The 24,702-nt window shown below is 45.7% G+C and overlaps 1 protein-coding gene across 10 annotated transcripts in view; it reads right to left on the bottom strand.

Annotated features, from left to right (window-relative positions):
- Positions 1-24,702, bottom strand: part of CELF2 (CUGBP Elav-like family member 2) — an 821,985-nt gene that overhangs the window by 137,801 nt on the left and 659,482 nt on the right. For 9 of the 10 annotated variants that reach the window (XM_053225256.1, XM_053225248.1, XM_053225258.1 and 6 more), the window contains one exon: positions 23,989-24,185. In XM_053225256.1, the coding sequence (XP_053081231.1) occupies positions 23,989-24,166 (178 nt within the window). In that variant the 5' untranslated portion in view covers positions 24,167-24,185. Of the gene's footprint in view, positions 1-23,988; positions 24,186-24,357; positions 24,590-24,702 lie in introns of those variants that run through there. The other variant, XM_053225257.1, reaches the window with a different exon arrangement.

Genomic DNA, 24,702 nt, shown 5'->3' with positions numbered 1-24,702 from the left:
TCTGCGCCCATTAAACAACCCTTCCTCCTTCCCTCTCCCAGTGCTTGGCGCCCGCCATTTTGCTCTCCCATTCTCAAAGTCTGACTACTCTAGGTACCTCAAAGAAGTGGAATCATTCCAATGGATTTTAAAAGAGAGGCAGAAAATCCAAAGAGTCAGAATTCAGTTTTGTGCTTTCTCCTTTCCTGAATGCTCCCAGTATTTCAGACAGATTTTGGAAGACAAAAAAAAGCTCTCCTTCCCACATCCGTGGACCGGTCCACTTTGTGGAATTTTTTTTATTTTAAAGAACAATTCTATTGAGAGGACATCCCACTGAGACTCACTGCTGTGATCAGAGGGCTATTTCCTGAACCAGGTACAGCACTGGGCTGAGGGAAGACAAAGAGAGCAACACAAAAATCCCCACCGTCAAGAGACATTTCTTTAAAGGGACAATGTCAATGCTCATCTTCAAACTGAGACCCAGGGAAGAAAGAGGAGCGACAGTAGCTCAGGGAGGAGTGGGACTGAAGCAGCCTGTAGACAATCAAATCTCCCCGCTTACTTTTTAGCCTAGAATACTCTTTATCAATGGGCTAAAATCTCATCAATACCTTTCCAGGGTTGATTCCAAGTAAGTGTGTGTTGCCTACACATGAAAAGATCGCTTTACATCGGATACCTCATATATTTCTAAGAGCCTCCGAATGAGACATGAATCCCACCCTCAAACGATTTATAGATACCGAGAGGAGCTAAGAGCTGTGCATAAGTAAGTTAATACACAGTGGAAGGTGACAGCGAATGCAAGAGACACACGTAAGTCTTTAAAGGAGTAGGAGAAAGAGGTTATTTTGAACCCAGAGATTTTATACAACTTTGTTGGAAATGGTAGGTTCTGAAAAAAGGGCAGGCTACGGAGAGAAGGAGCTGGAGTCCAGGCATTCCGTCTTATAAAGAATCGATCTGGAGGAATGAAGACAATGAGGGCAATTAGGAAAAACAGTGGGGGCTAGATTAGGGAAGATCTGAAAAACATGGCCAAGGACTCTGGGCTTTACGGACTAGGCAACAGGGTGCCACCAAATGCTCATGTACCGTTACCCATATTGTGACTCCTCTGGATAAAAAGCACTGTGAGAAAAGAATCGGGATGAAGAAATCTAATCCCGAAGAACACACCTCTGCTTCTGGTCTAGACGGATAACCTTCCAGCCTGTTAACAGCTGACTGCTCTACAGAGTTTCCAGGCCACAGAGCAGGGAGCAGAAAGCCAGGTGGAATCTGGGCAGACATCCTGAGTTGAGAATTTGGATTTGAGAGTCTGGGGAGGATAGACACAACTCAGAGAAAGAATACTGGAGAGGACAATGCGACACAGACAGAACCCCAGGGATCTGCAGAGGGTTCCCACCCCCCGCCGGAGGATTCAGGAGCATGCCGGTCAGTGCACGTGTATCAAGAAACTACCAAAGATGGTGTGTGTGGGGGCACCCAAAAGGATTAAAAACCAAGAATAGTGCCGTTCCCACCAGCCAGGCTAGAAAAAACTACTTCAAGGCACACTGGGTAGAGAACTCAGAAAGGCCTGACCTCAGAAGTAGGAAATCAGGAGCCCTAGGCTGGGTAGATCTGCCTAATACATCCCAAAAGGAAGATTCAAAACAATCAAATTGCTTGTAAGTATCCCAACTGCACTGCAGAACAGAGCTCAACATTTTTTAGAGGAAAACAAAAATATCCAGAACGTAGTAAGGTGAAATTCGTGTCTGGTATCTTGGCAATCCAAGATTTCTAGGCATGCGAAGGAGGAGGAAGACATGGTCCATAGTGACAAAAAGCAACGAACTGAAACCATGCAGAAGTGCTACAGATGTTAGAATTAGCAGACAAGGACATTAAAATGACTTTTACATCCCTGGATTTGTAGATTTCAAAAGCTAAGTAGAAACTGGAAAATATCAAAAGGACCCAAAATGGACTTCTGGAGATTAAAAACTATAACGTCTGAGAAAAATGAGACAGTGGATGGGATGAAAGGCTGATTAAACATTTAAGAAAAGATTAGCAAACTATGTTTCAAAATGAAATACAGAGAGGAGAATTAAGAAGAGGAAGAGGAGGATGAGCAGATTAGTGAGCCAGAGGTGACTTCAAGTGGCCAAATACGTGAGTAACTGGAGTCCCTGAAAGATGGAGAAAGGGGACAGGAAAAAAAATGAACAAAGTAAGGACTCAAAAATTTCCAGTTACAGTGAATACTATAAGCTCCCAGATCCAGGAAGCTCACCAAAGCCCAAGAAATATGAAGAAAACTAAATCAAGACACTTTATAGTGAAATTGCTTCAAAGCAGTAATAAAAAAAAGTCTCAAAAGCAAACTAAAGATAAAAGAGTCATTAATGGAAAAACAAAGGTAAGGATGACCTCAAAATTCCTTGTCAGGAACAATACAAGTGGGAAGACTGTGAATCTTTAGAAACTGAAAGACAAACTCACAGGTACAGAGATCAGACTGTGGTTGCCAGAGTCAGAGGCTGGGGGATGGGGGAAATGGTTGAAGGTGGCCAAAGGTACAAACTGCCAGTTATAAGAGAAGTAAGATCTGGGGGCGTAACATACAGCATGGTGACTAAAGTTAACAATACTGTACTGCATATTCAAAAGCTGTTAAGAAAGGAGATCTTAAAAGTTTTCCTTGCAAGAAAAAAAGTTTGTACCTATGTGAAGTGACGGAAGTTAACTAAAGTTTCTGTGGCGATCATTTTGCAATATAGACCTAAATCAAATCATCATGTTGTACACCTAAAACTAACAGCATGCTGTATGTCAATTAATTCTCAAAAGAACTGGAAAGAATAAAAAATAAAACACTGATGGTAAAATACCTGTCAACCTAGAATTCTATACTCAGTGAAAATATGTTTCAAAAAAGAAAAAAGGCAAAATAAATGTGTTTAGACATACAAAAGGTGAAAGAATTTACCAAGAGATGAACTATCCAATAATATGTGTTGACTAAAGTCCTTCATCAAAAGGAAAATGATACCAGAAGGAAATAGGGGTTCACACAAAGGAATGGAAAGAACTAGAAATAATAACAACATGGGTAAATATATAAGAAATTTTTCTTATTTAAGTCTCTTTAAAAGAAGACTGACTACCTAAATAAAAATAACTATGTACTGAGGGGTTTATAATGTATGTCAAAGCTACATGTACAATAATAATAGTATAAAGTCTGAGAGGTAAAAAAAAAAAAAAAAAGGAAGAAGTATGCTACTCTAAGATTCTCAAATTATATGTGAAGCTGTATACTATCCTTTGAAGGTAAATTGCAATAATGTAAAGATACATATCATAAACCACAAGGCAACTCCTAAAATAACAAAGAGTTTTATAGCTCATAAAGAAGATAAAATAATCTTAAGAGGAGGCAGAAAAAGATGAAAGAATAAAGGAGAAATAAAAAGCAAACCATGAAATGGTAGAATGATACCCAATTTTATCAACAATCAAAATTAATGTTCATTAAGCAAATACTTTAATTAAAAGGTAGAACTTGTTACAGATATTAAAAAAAAAAAAGTAATACCCAACTGTTGGCTATCCACAAGAAATTCACTTTGAATATAAAGATACAAATAGGTTAAAAGCAAAAGAAGGAAAAAAGAAAAACCATTACAACATGCTTTAAAAGTAAGTGGCTATATTGATATCTACGAAAATTGATTTCAAAGCAAAGGAGAATACCAGAAATCAAGATTATTTCAAAATAATAAATAGGTCAATTCATCAAGAAGACATAAAAATTCTAAACATCTATGCACTGAATAAGAGGACTTGCAAATACATAAAGCAAAAAATGATAGGACTGAAAGGATAAACAAAATATCCACAATAATATTTGGAGATTTCAATAGATTTTTATTATTTATTATTATTTTTTAAGTGTTAATATTTATTTTTTGAGAGAGAGAGACACACACACAGAGCATGAGCAAGGAAAGGGCAGAGAAGGGAGACACAGAATCCAAAGCAGGCTCCAGGCTGTAAGCTGTCAGCCCAGAGCCCAACCAGGGCTCGAACCCACGAACTTCAAGATCATGACCTGAGCCGAAGCTGGACGCTCAACAGACTCAGCCAGCCAGCACCTCTCAAAAGCTTTTTAAATTAATTGATAGAATGAAGATACAGAAAGGATACAGAAGATTTGCACAACAGTATCAACCAAACTGACATTTGTTAGAACATTCAGTCCCATAACAGTATGATATATATTTTCAATCACACATGGAACACTTACCAAGACAGGCCATATTACGGGGCATCAAATAATTCTCAAGAAATTTCTAAGTCTTCAAGCCCTTCAAGGTACGTTAGGTTCTCTGACCACAATGAAGCAATTATAAATCAGTAATAGAATAATCTCTGAAAAATTTTCAAATGTTACCAATTAAATGACATGTTTTGAATAACTACAGGTCAAAGAAGAAATAAAACAGGAAACTAGACATTATTTAGAAGTGAATGAAAATGAAACCACAATGCATCAAAATTTGTGGGATGTAGGCAGAGCAGTTCTCAGGAGAGAAGTATTAAGTGTTCATTAGAATAGGAGAATGATTTCAAATTTATGACCTCAGCTTCCACCTTAAAAAAACCCCAGAAAAATTAGCGAATTAAACCCAAAGCAAACCAACAAAGAATAAAAATCTAAGTGGAAATCAATAAAATAGAGCAAACACAAAGAAAATCAAGAAAACCAAAGGCTAGTTCTTTGAACAGACAAAATTGAGACACATTTAGCCAGATGAAGCACAATATATCAAGATCAGGAATGAGAGAGATGACATCACTATAGATTCTACAGATATTAAAGGGATAAAAGAACATTATATTCAGCTTTATGCCAATAAATTTGACTATTGTGATGAGACAGACATAGTCACTGAAGGAGAGAAACTCAACAGGAAACAATCTGAAGAGACTTATAGGTACATGCAAATACATATACATATACACACAATATACGTACGTATACATATATGTGTACACATATACGTTTATGGATATGTATATATACACATTTAGTACATATAGATCTATATACACTAAAGAAATTAAATTTGTACTTAAAAACCTTTTCAAAAAGAAAACCTGAACCCCAGATGACTTCTGCATCAATTCTACCAAACATTTTAGAAGATAATAGTACAACTCAACACAAACTTTTCCAGGAAAATGCAAAGGAGGGAATACCTCCCAACTCACTCATGAGACCAGGATTCCATCAAACCAAAATCAGCCAAAGAAATTAGAAGGAAACTACTTAATGATATTCCTTCCTGACCACAGATGCAAAAATTCTGAATAAAATTTGAATCTCATAAGGGCTGCACATCACGGTAAAGTGGGGTTTATCTCCCAGCCATGCAAGGTGACTTTAACGTCAAAAATCCATCCGTGCGGTTCACCAAATGTATGAACTAAAAAAGAAAGCCACAGGATCAGTTCAACAGACGCAGAAGAAGCATTTGACAAAGCCCAATATCCATTCCTGATAATAGTTTTCAGTGAAATAGGAACAGAAGGGAAATGTCCTCAACCTGATAAAGGGCATCTATAAAAAACCTACAGCTCATATCACCCTTAATGCTAAAAGACAGAATGATATTCTCCTAAGATCAAAACCACGATAATGATGTCCACTCTCACCACTTCTACTCAACTCTGTCCTGGAGATTTTAGCCAGGGCAAGCAGGCAAGGAGGAAACAAACAAACAAGACACCTATATTGGAAAAGAAGTACAACGGATTTTTTGTGTGCGCATGTAACTGTGAGCTACATTTTCTTTGACACGAAAGCAAAAGCATGATCAGTAAAGGAACAAATTAATAAGACTTCATCAAAATGAAAGACTTCTGCTTTTAAAAAGAAGCCACTGAGAGATTGGAAAGACAAGTCAGATTGGCAGTACGTATTTGTAAAACCTGGATCTGGTGAAGGCCTTGGATGGGGAGTTGGTCGGTAATTCTCAAAATTCCACTGTAAGGAAACCCAATTAAAAAGCTGGCAAAACATCTGAAGAGACACTTCACCAAGAAGAAATACAAGTGTCAGATGAGCACACGAAGGGATGATTAATGTCTTTAGCCCAATGGAAGCTACAACACCGTGACACACACCCAACACAATCGATTCAAATGTTTAAACTTAGAAATACTGATTATACCAAGTGTTGGCAAGGATATGGAAGGGCTGGGACCCCTTTACTGCACGTGAGAATGTAAAACAGCACAATAGCTTAAGAAAACAGTTTGCTAGCTTCTGGAAAAGTTAGATACACACCCACTATAGGGCCCAGCCCTTCTACTCCTACATGTTTAGCCAAGATACACAGGAGCACACAAACACTTGTACCTAAGTGTTCGCAGCAGCCGTACTTGTTAATAGTAAAAACCTGGAAACCACCCAAACGCCCCTTCACAGGAGAACTGACAAACGGTGGTTTGTCCATTCAACAAAATGCTACTCAGCACTTAGAAGAAATAAAGTACTGACAGACGTGAACTATTGCTACCGAATCTTGAAATAATTATGCTGAGTGAAAGACATCAGGCCAGGAAAAGGCACATGCAGTAGGACTGTAGTTCCATGAAATTCCAGGAAAGAGAAACTTACAAGCTACGGAAAGCATCACTGGCTGCCTGGGGCTGGGGGTGGGGGTAAGGAAGGGATTTCCACAGAAGAGGAAGTTGCTGGGGGCGGTGAACATGTTACTTTCCTTGTGGTGATGGCTTCCGAGGCCCACACACCTTAAAACTTAACCAAATTTTGCACTTGCAGTCATGTCAATTTAGTGCCTGTTTATTACGCCTCCAGAAGGCTGTTGGCTGCACACAATACCCCAAGATGGCGGTACAGACGGCAGTGGGGGGAGGAATAGAACAAGCGGCTGGAAGAACACCACAGACTCGGGTTCCCGAGATACGGAGCCTGGCTGATAGGAAGGGAGGTGACACCATCAACAGCAACAGGGACAAAGAGCAGAACAGCAGGCAGGTTCAAGCTGCAGGCACGGCGCCTGCCGGTGGGACACTGCATTCCAAAGGAAAGTTTAAAACCTCGGGCTAGAAATCAGAGGCAGGAGACAGCCTTGGGACGCTCCGTGTCCTTTTCTTCACTTCACACCCCTCCCTCATCCCTCCTGGGTGGATATATTTTCTGCTGTGTTATAATCCGAGTCCAGGAGGGAAGAAAACCTCACTTTGGAAGCGTTCCATTTACCTACGTGTGACCCTCAGGGAATTTCTCGGCTCGCAACCAGAGGTAAAACCCACCAGGTCTTCATCTCACAGAGTTCCAGAAACGCACTCAGCCAAGCAGAGCTTTTACGGCCTCCTAAAAGGGCTGGAGGCGTTGGCGAAATGTGAATCAAGTGACGTACGGAAAGGCAAAGGGAGCGGGCGATGTGCATCCCAGGACCTGAGAAACGAGCAACGGGTGAGACCTATGAAGTCATTGCTCTGTTTGCTGCCCCACCCCCCATGACATCAGTCCCTGCCAGAAGGGAATTGCTCCCGAGGACTGCAATGTGGCGCTCCGTGCCGGAGCCAAAGGAAACATCTGTAAGTCTGGCGGGGTTTCAGGTGAGCGAGCCGCTCAGAGGGCTCCCAGCCTGTGCCGGCAGGAGACTCCGGCTCCAGAGTGAACTGCTTTTCTCCTTCCTGATTTTATTTTAAATGTCAAAACTTTTCACACTACGGTGACACCCTAAAATGATTCTCTTACTTCCGTTGCTTCCCTTGAAACAATATTTTTTTCATGCTCCATAGAGTGTCCGCCAGTGGATTCAAAACCAGGGATGCAATGGGGCACTCTATTCCAACGTGCTGTGAGAAAGAAAAAGGAGGGGAAAAAAAGCCAGGTGGAACAGCTGGGGAGAAAAAAGTATCCCTTTCTCTTGAACGTTCCACATTCACTCACTCAACTGATGTCTACGACAGGCATTTTTTTTTTAATGTTTACTTTTGAGAGAGACAGAGAGAGAGAGCGCGTGAGGGGGAAGGGCAGAGGGAGAAGGAGACACAGAATCTGAAGCAGGCTCCAGGCTCTGAGCTGTCAGCACAGAGCTGGACGCAGGGCTCGAACCCAGGAACTGTAAGATCATGACCCCAGTTGAAGTCGGGATGCTTAAGCGAGTGAGCCACCCAGGCGCCCCTGTCCAGGACAGGTATTAAAGCCCTGTGTGAAGTTCTGCGGGGTTCCATCAGATGCACCAATTGACTAAAGTAACCCCCAACTGCCGGAAGCTTCCAGTTCAAGTAGACCAGTGCATACCCAACTGGAACATGACACAGAAAGCTATGTGCACGAAGGAGCTTTTATGGATGAAGTGGCACATCACTAGAGAGGCCAGCATATAAACCATCAGAACTGGAAAGAAGAAAAAGAAGTAACACCTCTAGGTAGAGGCAATGGATGGGACTCAAGGCACGGAGGCCGACATCCAAGGAATGCTATTCGATACCGTTCAACAAACATTAGAAAGCACCTGTTGGTTGCCTGCTGCTGTGCCAAGCGGTAGGCATAGAGAGGCGTCAGAGGCAACTCCACTCCAGAGAAGTATGCCTTTCGAAGTGAAATGGATCATTTCGGCGTCATAACCAATACCAAGAATGGAGACACACACACCCCCAGGGGCTACAGGAACCCCTGAGGCAGGGTGGTTAGGAGCATGGATTCTCAGGATGAACCTCTTAGGTCTGAATTCCTCACCTGCCCCTTCATTAGACGCATTTGTTTTCCTCGTCTCCATTTTCTCAGCTGTAGCATGGGCTCAAGAGAGAGTATTTGCCTCAGGGGAATACTGTGAGGCTGCGCGCTACAGGAAGATACTGCGGGATTAAGCCCTTAGTACAGGACCTGGCACACAGCACGTCCTCTGCAGAGTATCAGCTGTGACTGCTGACCCTACCGAGAACCGATCCTGCTTTTGCAGAAAGGCCAGCGTGTTCCGACTGCCCGCGGGCTGACGCGTCGCTGGCAGAAAAAGGCCGCTGGCTCACCCAACTTGTCTGAACTCGAGTCTTCTCACCTCGAGCCGACGGGGAATGGGAACGGCTCGCTACGCGCCCCCTTGCTCTGAGCGCGCTACAAGATGATCTCAGCAGAGCCGCATCGCAATCGTATCCGCTTTGCAGATGAAGAATCCGCGGCACGGAGCGGTCACGTCACTTGCTCTAGGTCACAAAGTGGACTGCAGGGGTGGGTCAGAAACTAGCACTTGACCACCAGGGCCCCGTTCTTCATCGCGGCGCCGCGCTGCCTTTCCGGCGGTGCCCCTGTTCAGTTCCAGCAGGTGTTTGACGGGAAGCTGGCGTTTCATTTGGTAGGAAAAGAAAGGGGAAACAAAGCTAAACGTGGCATGGGCGTTAACCTGCGCCAGGGAAAGCACACACTTCAACATCACACCTCACGTTTGTACAGAGTTTTACAATTCATGCGACTCTTTCCCTGGCTTCTTTTTTTTCCCTCCCTTGGGACACTACATTCCTGAGGGCCACCAGGAGCCTAACAAATACAGCCTCGGGTGAGGGACACCTCAGCCCTGTGGTTTTGGGGGTGCTGACAGAGGTGACTTGTGGGGACAGTCACCCCTGGGGCCATGGTGAATGATTTGTTTCAGGACGGCGCACCCCTGGGCACCCTGTGGACACGGGCCACACCTCCTGTCTCTGCATCCCCAGGACACTGCACACTGCCTGGTACACAAGGCTCTTAAGACACGTTCTAAGAAAGAATAAAGGCCTCTCTCCGCTTCCCAGGAGCGCCTCTGTACAAATGGGTCAGGTTGGTATTGGACGGGACGGATGAAGCGTTCGCCTCATTCAATCTGCAGCTAATTCTGAGGGACCATTTCATGCCAGGCACTGAGCCAGGCACAGCGGCTCCAGGGATTAAAAAAAAAAAAAGACACAGACTTCTCACAAGCAAATTGAAGCTAGTTGCAGGAGAGATACTTATGAAAATAAGTACTGTGCATTCTCAAAGATTTTCAAAGTGTGCCTGGGGCTTTGATTTATACGAAGCAGTATTATGTGCCTATTTTTGTTTGAATGAATGCCAGGAAAGTAAATGGGAGACTGAATTGTCTTTTGAACTCCACATACAATATTAAGGCTTAGATGTGAGGTCATATGGAACGCACATGGTCTAGGTAGAAGAAGTGGCAGCATTATGAAAATTACTCCGAAGGATGTGTTCGATTTTAAGACCAGATCGGCAATTTTCCCAGGCATTATCAGCCTTGCTCAAAATATCGCTTAATCTCCTGTCTCAGCTTCCTCTTTTACAAAGTGGGGGTGGATCTGCCTGGGGCAGCGGGAGAAATGGCTGGAGGGCGAGAGAGGATGCCATCGGGCTTAACGGTTTCCTCACTTTGAAGCGTTCTAAAAATAAAGCGGTCGCGAACGCGGAATGGTATATGTGTCAACACGGCATCTCGTGTTGCTAGGGCAGGCCGACCAATGATTTCACAAACCCTTATAGCTCGGCAGCTCACGCAGGCGGCGAGCAAGCCACAGAGAGGCAGGCGGGCCTTTCTCTGATCTTCTGAGCACTGTGGGCCTGGCGTCCTGGAGGGAGGAGGCGGGCCTCCCGACCACGCATCGGTCCAGGTTCAACAAGCAGACTCTGCCATTTGACGCGGACTCTTCCTGTTGCCCCCGAAGCTGTCACAGTTGTATGTGCCTTGGGGTTTAATCTGCAGCGAAAAAGCCTGATATGTCCCACTTAAGAACTGTTCTCCTAAATACAGATTAGTCAACAATGAGGTCGCGAGGAAAACCCCAAAGACCTGATTTTTTAAAATGTGGCTTTAATTTATTCATTACCTTTTCGTAAGTCTTCCTTCGGAGAGATTAGAGCCAAGCTCGGGCTCCTGGAGGCACTGCCTCGGGAGGGACGCGGGCTCAGTGGCCGGGCCCCCTCCGTTTCCTACCTCCAGGGTGGCGAACCACCCCTATTGGATTTGCAGAACAGCTAAGCCCCGCCACCATCTGGCAGCTGTACGGTGGCCTGTGTAAAATGAACTGGTGGTCACAATCCAGTTCCCATTAGACAGATGTCCACTTCACAAAGAGAGCACCACACTCAGCAGCGGGCTTGGCAGAGAGGAGAGAGGCCTGGACATGGAAATGGCATTTCCTGGTTCCGCCGCACGGAAGCGAGCCAGGGGGATGATGGCAGGTAGGATATGGCGGGGGCTCTGGGAAGGCTGCTTCGTGCTCAGTGATCCATCTAACTCCTGAGAAAACACCTCAAAACACTTCTCACTCACCCTACTGAGAAGCGACCTTTTCCAAAACTAGGTTTTGCCTTATTGAGCCGCACAGTGGCTGCGGTCCCCGAGGACCATCACCAGGGTGTATGGACCTCACTCAGGGACTGATGGAGATCCCAACTGCTATGACACTCTGGCCAGCTTCCACCCCGGTCCTAGGGAGACCGTGCGGGGCAGGGCAGGCAGAGAAAGGGCCCTGGTCAGCCTTTCCGGGGCTCATCATTAGCATTCTCGGCCCCCCAAACGAACAGGTTATTGTTGAACCCTAAAGAGAAAGGGCAAAAATAGTGGTCCTTCATCTCAAAAAGTCCCACCTGCCGGGACAGCTAAGACAGCTCATGAACATCTTCCAGAGGACTTAAGAAACTGAAGCTCCACTTGACTGTTCTGCCGTTGACGTTAACGGTTTAATCTGAAGAGTGAAACGAAGCGGATCTGTTCTCCCTCCACCCCAACCAGCCGAACGGAAGTGGGAGGCGTGAAGGAGAGACAGGTCTCTAGCATGGCAGGAGCGTACAAATTGGGCAATGCCGTTCTCTGATTTTTCTTAACATATGCGAACAGTTTGGTTCACATCCTCTTTGAGTAGCCAAAAATTCTTTACAAGATACTCACACGAACGTAAACAAACAAAAACCACTCAGCTAAACAAACACCCAACTCACCTGACTTGAAGGAGCATCTTTTTAATGTTTATTTTATTTTAGAGAGAGAGAGAGAGAGAGAGAGAGAGAGACAGTGGGAGTAGTGAAGGGGCAGAGAGACAGAGGGAGACACAGAATCCGAAACAGGCTCCAGGTTCTGAGCCATCAGCAGAGTCCGATGTGGGGCTCAAACTCACAAACCGCGAGCTCATGACCTGAGCTGAAGTTGGACGCTTAACCAACTGAGCCACCCGGGAGCCCCAAAGGACAATCTTTAAGAAACAATCCAGGCAGTGAAAAATAAGAGCTTTACCACTCTACTGGGCTGCATTAACTCTGCACTAGGCTAGTGTCGGTTACTACAATGTGTCTCAATATCAAACACAGCCCAATGTGCCGAGCAATGTGACGTAAGGCCTGCAGTCATTATCCAAAGTCCGTGGAAATTTGGGCCAAAGCAAGATAATCAGACACAATTGTTCTGAAAGAGCCTGTTGTCCTTGAGGCCAGGACATGAGGATCAAGAACTGGGAATAATTACTTAGGTTTGGAAATCTATAGGAGGCCCTCTACAGAGTTTCCAATATTTGTTTTGCCAACATTTATAATCTCTCCCCAGAGACCTCTGGTTTTTACTGAGGAGTCTACCCCCCCTCCTCCTTCTACCATGTCCTTCTCCTTCCCCATAAAATGCCGATTTAAATCAGGCATAGTATGTTCTAGCAGACTAGCTGAGAAAGAAGCATTAGGTTTCTTTGCACAAAAAATTAAAAAAACAAAAACACATGGCTTACAAAATCTAGACGCCGTGATTTTTTTTTTTCCATCCCCGTCTTCTTCTACTCGACCTACCATACACTATTTACTATCTTTTATTCATATCCCGCCATATGTCAGGCACTGTATAAGGCCACTGACGTTCAATATTCTATGAATAATTTACTCCTCAGAGGTCTACTGTGTAGGCAATAACACGCCCATTTGAAGAAATGGCGTTCAAAGAAATTATCTTTGCATCACCACAAAGTTTAAAACAAACGTGTGTTGTATATGTGTGCAAACACAAGTTCACACACACGTCCTACGGAGGATAAGGCTGTTCATGTCTCTTCGGTATCACCTGGATGGTAGGGCCGTCAGGTAGGGCCAGGCATTGTTCTAAAGGGTGTACGCAGAAAGGGGGTACTGAGGGCCTGCCGACGCATCACTCTTGTCTGCGTGATGCTGCGGGATGGCACCAAACCGCAAACCCTTGCATTTTACGGAGAACCCTCCGAAAGGTTCATTTAGTGAACGCTTTAGCCTCTTCTCGTCCTCAACTCCCTACAGGGAGGAGAAAGAAGGAAGGAAACCAAAGATGAAGACAAAGGGGAAAGAGGACATACAGGGTGTGTAGCTGGAAGCCAAAACTCCTCCTGTCACGTGACCCTGGGTTCCGCTAACTCTCTCACTTCACCTTTACTATGTGAATAGCACAGGACCACACACGGGGCAACCTCAGGGTACTTTCCAAAAGAAACCATGCACCCATGCACACAATGGACACTGCTTAACCCCAAGCTGACTCTCCATTTCCAAAGAATGGATGGTCATCCTGTCTTTGACCTGTCCGATTCCTTCTCTCCTTTTGAGGCCAAGACCATGGTCCGTTCTTTGTATGTATACGTATATTCCTAGCACTAAGTATGATGCCTTGCACACAGTAGGCGCCAGTAAATGTTTATGGCCACACAGCGGTACTCAGGTAAACATCTCATTAGCTTTCTGGGCCACCCCTTTATCGTTTTGGTTCTACATGAAAAAGGACCCAGGGCTTTCAAGGCTCCAAATCCCTGCTACAAAAGAGCCGGGCACGAAGCCTCAGGAGAGCGCCGGCCAGAGGTCCGCTCCTGGGGGCTGTGAGTTAGCGGGCTCGCCATGTCTGTAACTTTCATCATGTTCTAAGTTCACCACCTCTTCTGGGTCAAAGTTTGGCTCAAACTCTATACTTTGCTGCTGTGCCAACATTTTCAGTCTAAGCAGCGGAATCCAGGGGTTTAGCATTAATTGAAAGAGCTTATCTATATATAGCCTCACTCTGCACGTTAGCATCTTCAAAACTTCAATCATATTCTTTTTTTTTCTTCTCCATTTTTTTTTTTTTTTTTTTTTTTACAGCACAATCCCTCTTTTTATGTTTTGCTACAGGCTTCCTCCCTTTTCATTTTTGTGACTCAATGCTCTCAGGCCTTTTAAGTTAACCTCCTGGACCTTTCCATATGGGCTCACCTTTCCAGACCTCGGTGATTCATGCTGTTCTCCTTTGGAAGGCCTCCACCTCCTTGATGCATCTTCAATAACATTTCCTGATATCGGGCACAGTGGCCTATATAGGAGCGAAAAAGCTCTTTGTGCAAAGTGGTGGATTACCTGTTCCTTAACACTTGGTGTCTGCTCTGTTCATTTGTAACGTTTAGGTTTCGGGGGCCATTTTGACCATGAACTTGTGGAAGGCATGGTTTCTTGCACCCCTCACCCTCCCTATCGTGATGCCCCTCTACGTGTCTCTGATGCAGTTTCCATTAAACCATAGGAATTTATAAAGCAATTTTTTTTTCCACCTAAAACTAAAAAGAAGTCAATAAGGGAACACCAATCGATGGGCCTAGCTGGCAAGAGACTCTGAACACTCCAGACGACACTAAAGGTTACTATGGAGAGGCAGGTCTTGAGCCAAATACGTATTCCGCTATGGGACTCGTCCTCCATAGACTTGAGGCCTTAACATACTCCAAAATATTTTATAATGATCAGAATCTGGGTCAATTAAAGAGTGCGATGAGTGGATACTCCCTTTCGGTCCTTCAATTCATTTCTCTGATACCAATTCATGATCCTCCTAATGGAAGTAGAGAAATCACATTTCTTTGTTCTTCAAACTGATCACTGTCCAAAGTATACTTCTCCTCCAACCAGGTTTCTCCAATCTGAATTAATGCCAGAACGTGGAAACTGGATTAGGGGCATCTTTCTCAGCAATTTACATAGAGAGTGAAAAAATATTGATCCTAATAGCTATTCCTGTGGCGTCTCAATTGCCATCCTCATTCTCCCAGACCCATTAGTTTTTACCATTATAACCTGGCCCTGTTCAGAGAACTAGCTCTTTTTTCCATCTATAGCAAAACCTGCTTCTGTGCTGCTACCTATGTGTCTCTCTACGTGACTCAGCGGAAAAGAGGCCTGGAGAAATCCACGTACCTCCCAATCCATCATGCCCCATATGCCTTTATTCTGTGCTCCCTTCCCCACCACACGTGTGCATCAAAGCAGACTGGAAAATAAACTCAAGACATTGGAAGGCCCTAATTCTTTAATACATATAATTGGTCTAGTTCACTGCAAATTCCTCTAGTGGGATACTTAATGTATCACTGAGGTACCTAATGTCTGATTTTCCACTGAATTTCACAGCAGGGGTCAGAACATTTCCAATTCTCTTGCCAGGGGGTCCTGAAAGCCAGTGTACCATCATCTGTCATTTCTGTTACCAGAATATAAAAACCTGAATCAATCTGTTGCTAAATCATATTATTTTAGTCTAGCTTCTACTTTTTCCCATGTGGCCAATTCTCTTTTCATCCCTTTTTAGTTTCCAGTGGTTTTGAAGGTCATATGATTGTTGTGCATTTATTCATAGTGGCACATTCTGGCACGCGTATGTCTGAAGGGTCTCGTAAGAGGTTTGGGCTAGCCAGCCACTATCAGAAAAGAAAGCATGTGAATGGATGATCTCAGGATCAGTGAAGTCTGGACAAGGAACAAAGAACCCGAGACCTCATGCCTAAATCTTGTTAGCATCTGGGGCCATATGTCCAAGAAGAAAATTCAGTCTTTTAAGAATCCATGAACACAAGAAAAAGGATAGTCATGGTGCTAAGACCATGGTTGGAATCATTAAAGACCAGAAACTTTCTCACAAGGTATGTAATGACTTTATTTGTATTTTTAACACTAGCATTCTAAACACTTCTAAATCTAACTCAACTACGGTCAACGGTAAGTTTTCATTAGAAGCAAAGACTGAAGGAGGAAGAGGGAAAACCTTTCAACCTGATTGCCTGATCATCTGGGGTCTTTGGAGTGGAAGCAGTAAGGGAGGGCAGGTCGTGCTACGCCACGCCAATTCATAGGCCACGCACGTGTGTGTCAGAGCAACGGGCAGCTCTACCCTACAGGAAGCACTCTCCTTCTGCTTGGGAAACTGGACTTCTCATTTCCCAAGACCGGTTTCATAATGACCCTCAGTATCGTAAACCAGGGTGGTTCACTTGTGTAACTGATGGGAGAGCATTTCTAACATGGACAAATCTCTCGTTGGGGGCAAATGAAAAGGCAAATAAGACCTCTGGGCAGGCAAACTATAAATGTACTCAGTGGGAAATGCAGATTGTGAGATCCAAATTTAGCTGTTTCAGTAAACCTGTAGACGTGTGGGAGGGATCCCAACAGACCTAGGCCTTGACGCCCTGGGTTTACTTTTCATGTAAATTTCTACCAAAAAAAAAAAAAAAATCCATTCTCCTTTCATCCATATCCTGTTTTCTTTATTCCTTTGCTACGTTAATTCCAGAAAGGCAAATCTACCAGGGACAAGACGGCTGGGGACCAGCTGATGTCCCAGACAGAGGAGGAGAAAACAAAATGGTCAGAAGCAGCCTTAAGTAATTTATTTTCTTCTTTGATATTGGCTCTGTGTGTCCTCTGTGTTTCCCTCCTTCCTTTTCTTCCTCTTTTTCTCTCCAGAGATATAAGGATCAAAATATGCCCAGGACAGATACTATCTGCCAGGGGAGAAGCTACCCTTTGATAAAAGCAACAGAAATTCAGGGCTGGGCTAGACAGGCACAATCCAGTCTCAGCTCCGGAGTAGGGGGCATTTAACAGGATTCCTTCTTGCTGTAACTTAACAGAGGCTAATTTAACAATTCTCTGATTCATCTCAATCAGTGCTTGTGGATGCAGTCTGTATAAGTCAAAATAGTTTAAAACCCCACAAAAACCATGAATTGTTAAATCTTTAATATAGCCATATGATAAAACTACTGAACCCACCTCTCCCAGGGATGTGGTAAGGATCCCCGCCTGCATGAATATAAAAATTCTGACTGCATTTTACATTTATCCTGCAGGACTCAGTCAGCCAAACAATGAAAAGATGTCACAGGAAGTTACACAGTGATTTCTGTTAACGTAAAATTAATTCAGGATGAGAGATCCTTCCTGTGGGCCACTGAGACAGCACTATCAAAACTGGGGCTGTCCCAGAAAATCTAGGGCAGCAGCCCTGGATTCCAAGAGATTGAGGGCAGAAATCCTATCCCTACTTGCGTGCGTCGAAATGTAAAATTGGTTCATCTTCCTGCATTTTGAATTCTTTCTCAATTATGGATTTCAAGATGCCATCGCTTCAATAAACCGGTTCCACGCCCATTTCTGTTACTTAAGGGAAGCTTCTGACAAGAGTCCTTTCAGGAAGAAAGGAAAGGCGTGAAACATGGAAACGCTCCCACCCCAGTCCTCCAATGGGATTCCTTTAATAAAAAGGTCGGAGGTGTTCTCTGCGAACCTTTCACATTTTAAGGATTATGGGTCAATAAGACAGCACCTCTCTTCGGACTCTTCCAGCAGCATGTGACGCCGCTACGTCAGGGCTGAAGCCACTGAGACGCGCTCCCTGAATGAGCTGGTGATGATGAAATAGCGCTAAGTCTCTTGTAAGCCCCGGGGCCTGCTCTCCTCCCACCCTACCACGGGAGAATGTTGTGGATGCAGGGCTTCCTCTCGTCAAAGTCTGAAATGAGGAACATTAGGTACTGGTGCCTTGCACCCTTCTCCTAGGGATCAGGACCAACTTAGAGTTTATTAATGAATTCCTGCAGACTGAAGTAGGGGCTTTCAGAAGGGAAGGAGCGACTCCGAGTCAAAGACCGAGCAGGAGGGGACGAGGGTCACATCAGCCATGGCGCGGGCCACCCCAACTGCGGCCAGACCATCAAGAAGATGAAAAGGCACCGGCACCACAGCCGCTCCAAGAACTGCTCTTTTGAAACGTTAATAACTCTTCCCAGAGGAGCCTTGAATTTACTTTTTGTTCCACCCAGAATGTTCTGGGCTCTAGAACTGGAGGAGCTACAGCTGCAGAGAAGCTCTACCACGACCTGACCTCGGAGCACATTTCAAGAAAAAAGGAAGTTTTGTTCTTCAGGCCTGTGGCACACAGAGAGAGTCTACGCAAGCCACTTCCCGTTTCTAGCTCTCTTTTGGCTGAGAAATCGCAGGGGTGGGGTGGAGGGAGGGAGAGAGACAGGGAGGGAGAGGGAGAGAAATGTGATCACTGAGGCATTAGGTTCGGACCCAGGGCTTGGTCTGATCCTCTACTTTCAAACGTTCAGTGATTTCTTTCTAGTTACTTAGCACAGACCCCTCAGTTTTCCTTCCCGTAAAATCAGAACAACAAGCATGTAACTTAACAAGATTAAATAGGAATATTTAACACCTGAGGTTAGAAAAATGTAACTCGCCTTCATTCTACAGTAGACTTTTTTAGGGTGCTATGGTCCTGGGTTATCATCTTGACAAGAACAGAAGTATCAAGAGAGCAACGATCCAAGGAACCCAATTTACCAACATGGGGAGGCTCTGGGGGAGTCTGGGTTCCATGAACCCCATGCCCGCACCTGCCACGTCCTCCACGTACGTCCTTTTCAACCACCAATCTGAGGCCAGAGGCCACGCCTCTGCCTTGCCCGGCTTCCCTATCTTAGGTCTCAGAGAACATTCTGAGACACACCCGACACCCTTCCTGACCCTCTCCAGAAACAGGTGATTCCACCTCGCTGCTCGCTCCCAGAAGCACAACCCTCAGCACCCTACTCTCAACAGCCGCACCATCCCAGTGTCAAGAGGAGCCGCCCTGCTCTCCAGCGATCGTGCCCTTCTTTCCCACCAGCTCTTCCAAAGCAGTCGTTTTAGACCTTTTCCGTTCTCCTTATGTCTTCTGCTCCGCCGGCCTCCTCAGGAACGGGCCATCTCCAGAGAAGATGGAGGGCATCTGTGCTACTTCCCTCCATTAGACCGAAATCTGATCTGCTGTTACTTCCTTCTAACTGCCCTGCTGTCTCAGATGAGGGCCCCTTGTCCCCTGTTTCATTGTTCTTCGGCCACTCTGTCTCCTCAAAGACCCCGATTCCGATTCCTGTCTTCCTTATGCTTTCAGTATGTCTGTTGGCTTCAGCTCCTTATCGTTTGCTTAACACAAAAATGGCCAGACTCCTAGAAAGGGCGGCCTCACACGTAAATCTACACAGTCCGTGACTGCTACCCTTCTCAAATGCTGTCACGTCCTCCCAAACACCCGAGCCAGTGGCTTTCCTTGGCCCACACACATCCTTCTTGACTCTTCTGTGATACCTCAGACTCAACACACGGTCCAACCTGGACTCCATATTCCTCCCCTTCCCCTTCTCTTCACTGTCGACTGCTTTTCCACTCCTCCCAGTGAGGCCAAAGTCCTCCTGTTCATCCCTGCCTCGATTTAGTTATCAAGTCCCCTTCTTTCCAACACTCTCAGGTCTGTGTCACTCGGGACCCCCTTGCCCATGGCCAGGGCCAGCAGCGTCTCTGTTCAGGCCCCACGTGCTTCAGCCGACACACTGCACCAGCCTCCTGGTCTCTGTTCCCTGTGCTGACAAAGCCTTCACTGACCCTCAACTATCTAGGCAATAAAATTCTAATATTTAAGCCTGAGAACTAAGGCCTTTTAAGAACTGGCCCTAGCTTCTATTTCCAGATGTCGTGACCTCCCCCCCTTCCATTTCATTTCATGGACTTCACATTTCTTTCCATCTCTGGCAGGATTCACAGTTCCCAGGACCTGCCCTGCATTTCTCACCCCACGCCTACGATCAGGCCAGTCCATCCACTTGCAGTGTTCAACACTGTCTTTACTTATTGAAATCCAATTTTTCTTTTTCAGGATTTGGTGCAGTTGCCATGTCTCCCTATCTCCACAGCTGCCAATTATTCATCACCCGCCCCCCCAACACTGAACTTCCAGAGTTTAGATAGGCTCCTCCCCTTCCTGCCCTTATCCCATGGTCTTCAATAGTTCCGTTACCTGTGCACTGGCCTCACTGTCCCTATTAGATTTCAAGTTCTTGGGGACAGTGATGACAATAGCAATTATAACAGTAACCATCAGCACACAAGCTCCTACTATCTCCCAGCTCTGGGCAAACAAAGCATGTAACTTCATCTGGGTGACCCTACTGGACAGTCTCCACCCTCAGATGAGATTAAGAAACATGCACAAGGCCGACACCCAAGAAGTGGTCGAGCCAGAAATTGAATTTTGGCTTGTCTGACTTCAAAACCGATGCTCTTAACTACTGGGGGGTATTTCTCAGCACCCACAGACTTGACCGGTAACTACTGAATAAAACATCTTCTCCATGAGTCCTAGTAGGTAGGACAGCCAGCTTCCGCAGCTTGCGGACTTTGCCTAGTCAACACATATGCTAATAAGGAGAAGGCACGAACAGCTTAGGCTCTAATTTTTAAAGGGTGATTAAAACAAAACAAAACAAAAAACCCAAAAAACAAAAACAAAGTTTTTATGCCTTGAGACTTAAATAGAACGTCAGGTGCAAAGCGAGAGAAAAACCTAATTCACCTGGATTACGGAATAACCGGATTTTGTCTCTGTCCTTGGAACTATCAATGTCATTGAGGCAATGAATCACGGCCACTCCAAAAGCCCTACTTAGACTATTTAGACTGTGTTCAGACAGAGCTCCAAAATTCTGATTTCTGAGGATGTGACATCAGCCCGAGAACACACGACGACTATACTCTGCTGACAGGACCACTGTAAATGTGAGGTCCTACTGTACGTGTGCACAGGAAAATACCATAGGGCGCACACAGGCATCGGTGGAAAAGTGGTGGTGGTTGCTCTCTATATGGAAGCGGCTAAGGGCTGTAATCCTCGGAGGGGAATGTCATTATACAGCTCAAATCCCATCACTACAAATACTGTTAAAACAGAGGTATCTCTGTAACAAAAATCCTTTCAAGCTTCGGCTGACCGTCCACATACTTCAAGCAATATTTGATGTGAGCCTTGGAGTTCACAGTAATGGGAAATGACCTATATTTCCAAAGGTAAGATTTGAATGATTTCATCTGTAACTGTAAAAAAAAAAAATTTTTTTTTTTTTTTTTTACATTTATTTATTTTTGAGAGACAGAGAGAGACAGAGTGTGAGCAGGGGAGGGGCAGAGAGAGAGGGAGACACAGAGTCAGAAGCAGGCTCCAGGCTCCGAGCCGGCAGCACAGAGCCCGACATGGGACTCGAACCCACGAACCATGAGATCATGACCTGAGCCGAAGTTGGATGCTTAACTGACTGAGCCACCCAGGCGCCCCTTCATCTGTAACTTCTATCCCATGATAGAATGGGAATGATGTACAATCTAAACCCATGAGCATCGAAACTAAATAAACACAAAGGCAGGAACCAAATCAACCTTGCTCGTAAAGGTCAGAATTCCCTCCTTTCATTTGGGGAGCATTTAGGTAAAGGAGAAGGCCCCCCGGCCCACACCCTGAAACGGAGCAGAACAAGGTTGGTTTGAGGCCTCATCTGAGTGAAGTGAACACATGGAGGTCAAGTACATGAAGACGGACTGTGCCCAGATTCCTACTCTGCTACTTACTAGCTGGGTCAAATGAGTTTTGCTTCTTAACTTTTTTTTTTTTTTTTTACAGAGCCTCGATGTTCTCATCTGTAAAACGTGATGAACAGCGCCTACTTTCAGGATTTTGGCAAGAAGGAAATGAAAGAACTCCTAAAACAGGGCCTGGTGCATAGTGTATGTGCTTAAAAAAGTTTGCTCCTTCATCGCGTCTCCTCCTCCCTCCAAGACTCTGGGCTTACACAAACTATTTAAAGGAAGTTAGTTGCAAGACACAGTGAATGAAGTTAACAAAATGTGTAGTCTCAAATGTAGCCTCTTCAAGACAGTACTCAGAGGAACACTGAGGAAAAGAGAAAATGGTAGAAAAACTAGACCATGCACACTTTCTTGATGGAAAGAAGGTCTTTTTGGCTAAGGCAAGACATGTGTGAAAGCTACAATGCAAGTAATCAGACAATAGTAAATGAGGTTTGATCACTATGTCAAAGGTCATTCTGAAAAATGCTGAGAAACTGAAATCTGGAGGCACATTTTCCTGGACAAGGATGAACTCATGGTTACTGTTCTAAAACACTAGTTTACTGCCCCAGCCTAGTTTGCTGCGGGTGCCGTTCTAGATGGTGGGATGGCCCTTCTGGTGACTCTCTGCTCCGGTATGGTGCACTGAAGTTTCTTTCCTCAGTAGGATACTATAGAAATTAATTATGAAAACAAATTCTAGTCTTCTACATTTGGGACACATGTGGGTAAATAATTTGGAAATATGACCCACAAACATCTCAACATTGCCCGTCTGTGATGTCTTAACTCCTATCGAATTTCAGATATTTGATATTTTTTCTAATAATGGGACAACCAAATTTGTGGTGAGAAAATTCCCCTTATTTTGAAAACACCCTTGGTGTTACATGGTTTGAGACAGAGAACAGGAGTCTTAGGAACTTAACCTGAAGGAACGTCTGCTCGGCTTTATAAAACGAGTATTGGCCTTAACATTCTTTCAAAGGTTTCCAAACGTGCTATCAGACCTTAGCAACTACAGAGAACAAGAGATGGCCCAGCATTTCTCAGAGTCACAGAGCATCAGTCTTAATGATTATTTAGTCCTGTCCCTTCACCTTCACATTAAGAAAGAGACTCAGAAAAGTGTGTGCTAACATTCACGGGTTCAACTAAAGTATACATACGAGCCACACAATGAGTTTGCAGGACCTCTCATGAGAGGCGACACAGAAACAAAATAATAGGGCAGACAGAAATTCCAAGGTGCAGAGAAAAAGAAAGAGCAAGATCTACTGAAAGACAGAGGGGCCCTAGTTCGACAGTCCAAGAAATCAAGAACAGAGAAAGAACAAAAATACTAAAGCCAGGTTAAAACATCGACAAAGACCAAAAGGGAGCAGCGGAGAAGGTATTTTAAATTTAGTTTGCATGGAGCTTACAGGGGAGGACTCCAAAACACAGAAGCTTCAACCACCCGGTAAAGAGGTTTCTCGTCTCTATTTTAACAACCGACACCCCCCGCCCCCCATCACCCTCGTCTTAAAATGGAGGCAGTAAAAAGCACCAGGTTGTACACTTGAATCCTACCACTGGTAAGGGCGTAAACCACAAGCGTTTTTAAGGTGTGCTAACTATTTCAGGCCGCTAGGGTGCTTCTTCCCGCCCGAAAAGGCGCATTTCACTCAATGATCCCCGTTTAAACCCCAAGAATTGATGTCCCTCTTAAAAGTGTACCCTTTATTCCTGACCCCAGTGGTATTACAGCAACTGTTCCGAAGGCATTTCAGGGTCCCCACAGGCTACGGAAAAGTAAAATGCCATCGTAATTGCACGGGCAATAACGGGAAGGCAGGGGTAGGAAGAGTTCGCTTAGGAAACGCAAGGCTGAGAAACACGGTTCCTTAGAGAGGCAGCTACTCCACCCCAGAGGAGCCTGCGCTGCCTAGAAAGTGACCTCGGGAGAGCAATCACGCGCCTGCACAGAGGCGCGGCCGCGGGCTCCCGCCGCTCCTCCCTCCCGCCGCTCCTCCCTCCCGCGTCCCGGGCAGGCTCGGTCCACCTGTCCGGCGGGCGGGCGGGGAGGAGCCCGCCTGGCCGGAGCACCCGGGCAGCGGCGGCGGCCGCGGCTTGCTCCCCCTCGCGATCCTCCCTCCCGCGGGCGCAGGGCAGCCCCGCCGGCCCCGCGCCCCCGGTGCCCCTGACCGTGCACCCTGCCCCCCACCGCGCGCCCTGCCCCCTCCCCACCGCGTGCGTTCCCCCACGGTCTGTACCTTTACTCTGGGGAGGGTTCTGACTCCGGTCCCGGAGGACGTTGATCTGGTAGACGGCTCCGTAAGGCTCAAAAAGTTCTTTCAGCTCCTTTTCCGACCAGGACCGGGGGATTTGTCCGACAAACATCTTAATGGCATCTGGGTCTGGTTGGTCTGAGTGATCCAAAGCGCCGTTCATCTTGTTGGCTGTGCCGTTACTGTCAAAAAGGGAACCGGGAGCCAGAGTTAGGGCTGCACGGTGAGGGACAGGAAGAAAAAAAATGGGGGTGGGGGTGGGGGCGGGGAGGCGGAAGGAGGAGGAAGAGGAGCACGGGGCAAAGTGCCTAATGAGTCGGAGAAATTTGATGAACTAAAACAAAGCACAGGCACCATTAGGTTGCTCCGCGGCGGCGGCGGCTGCGGGCTCTCACTGCAGGCTGCTGTTCAGCATCGCCGCCCGAGCACAGGGCAGCGCCCCGCCGGCTGTCACCCGGGGCGTGGACATCTTGAAGCCCGGCTCGGGAGGCAGCTGCAAGTTAAGTGCAGGTCTCGCTCTGCAAGGCTGCCACCAACGCATCCGCAGCGTTATCAGCCCCACATTGGCTCTCGTGTGCAAAGAAGGGCAGGGCTGGATTTCTGCTGGATTCTCCCCCTCCGTCCCCCCCCACCCCCCCCCCCCCCGCCCTCCCTCCGGCCCCGCCTTTTGGAGGTTTTTGGAAGAGAGGAGAGAGGTGG

Source organism: Acinonyx jubatus, chromosome B4 (assembly GCF_027475565.1).
Source record: "Acinonyx jubatus isolate Ajub_Pintada_27869175 chromosome B4, VMU_Ajub_asm_v1.0, whole genome shotgun sequence".
Classification (NCBI taxonomy): Eukaryota; Metazoa; Chordata; class Mammalia; order Carnivora; family Felidae; genus Acinonyx; species Acinonyx jubatus.
This window is presented reverse-complemented; position numbering and strand designations above follow the sequence as displayed.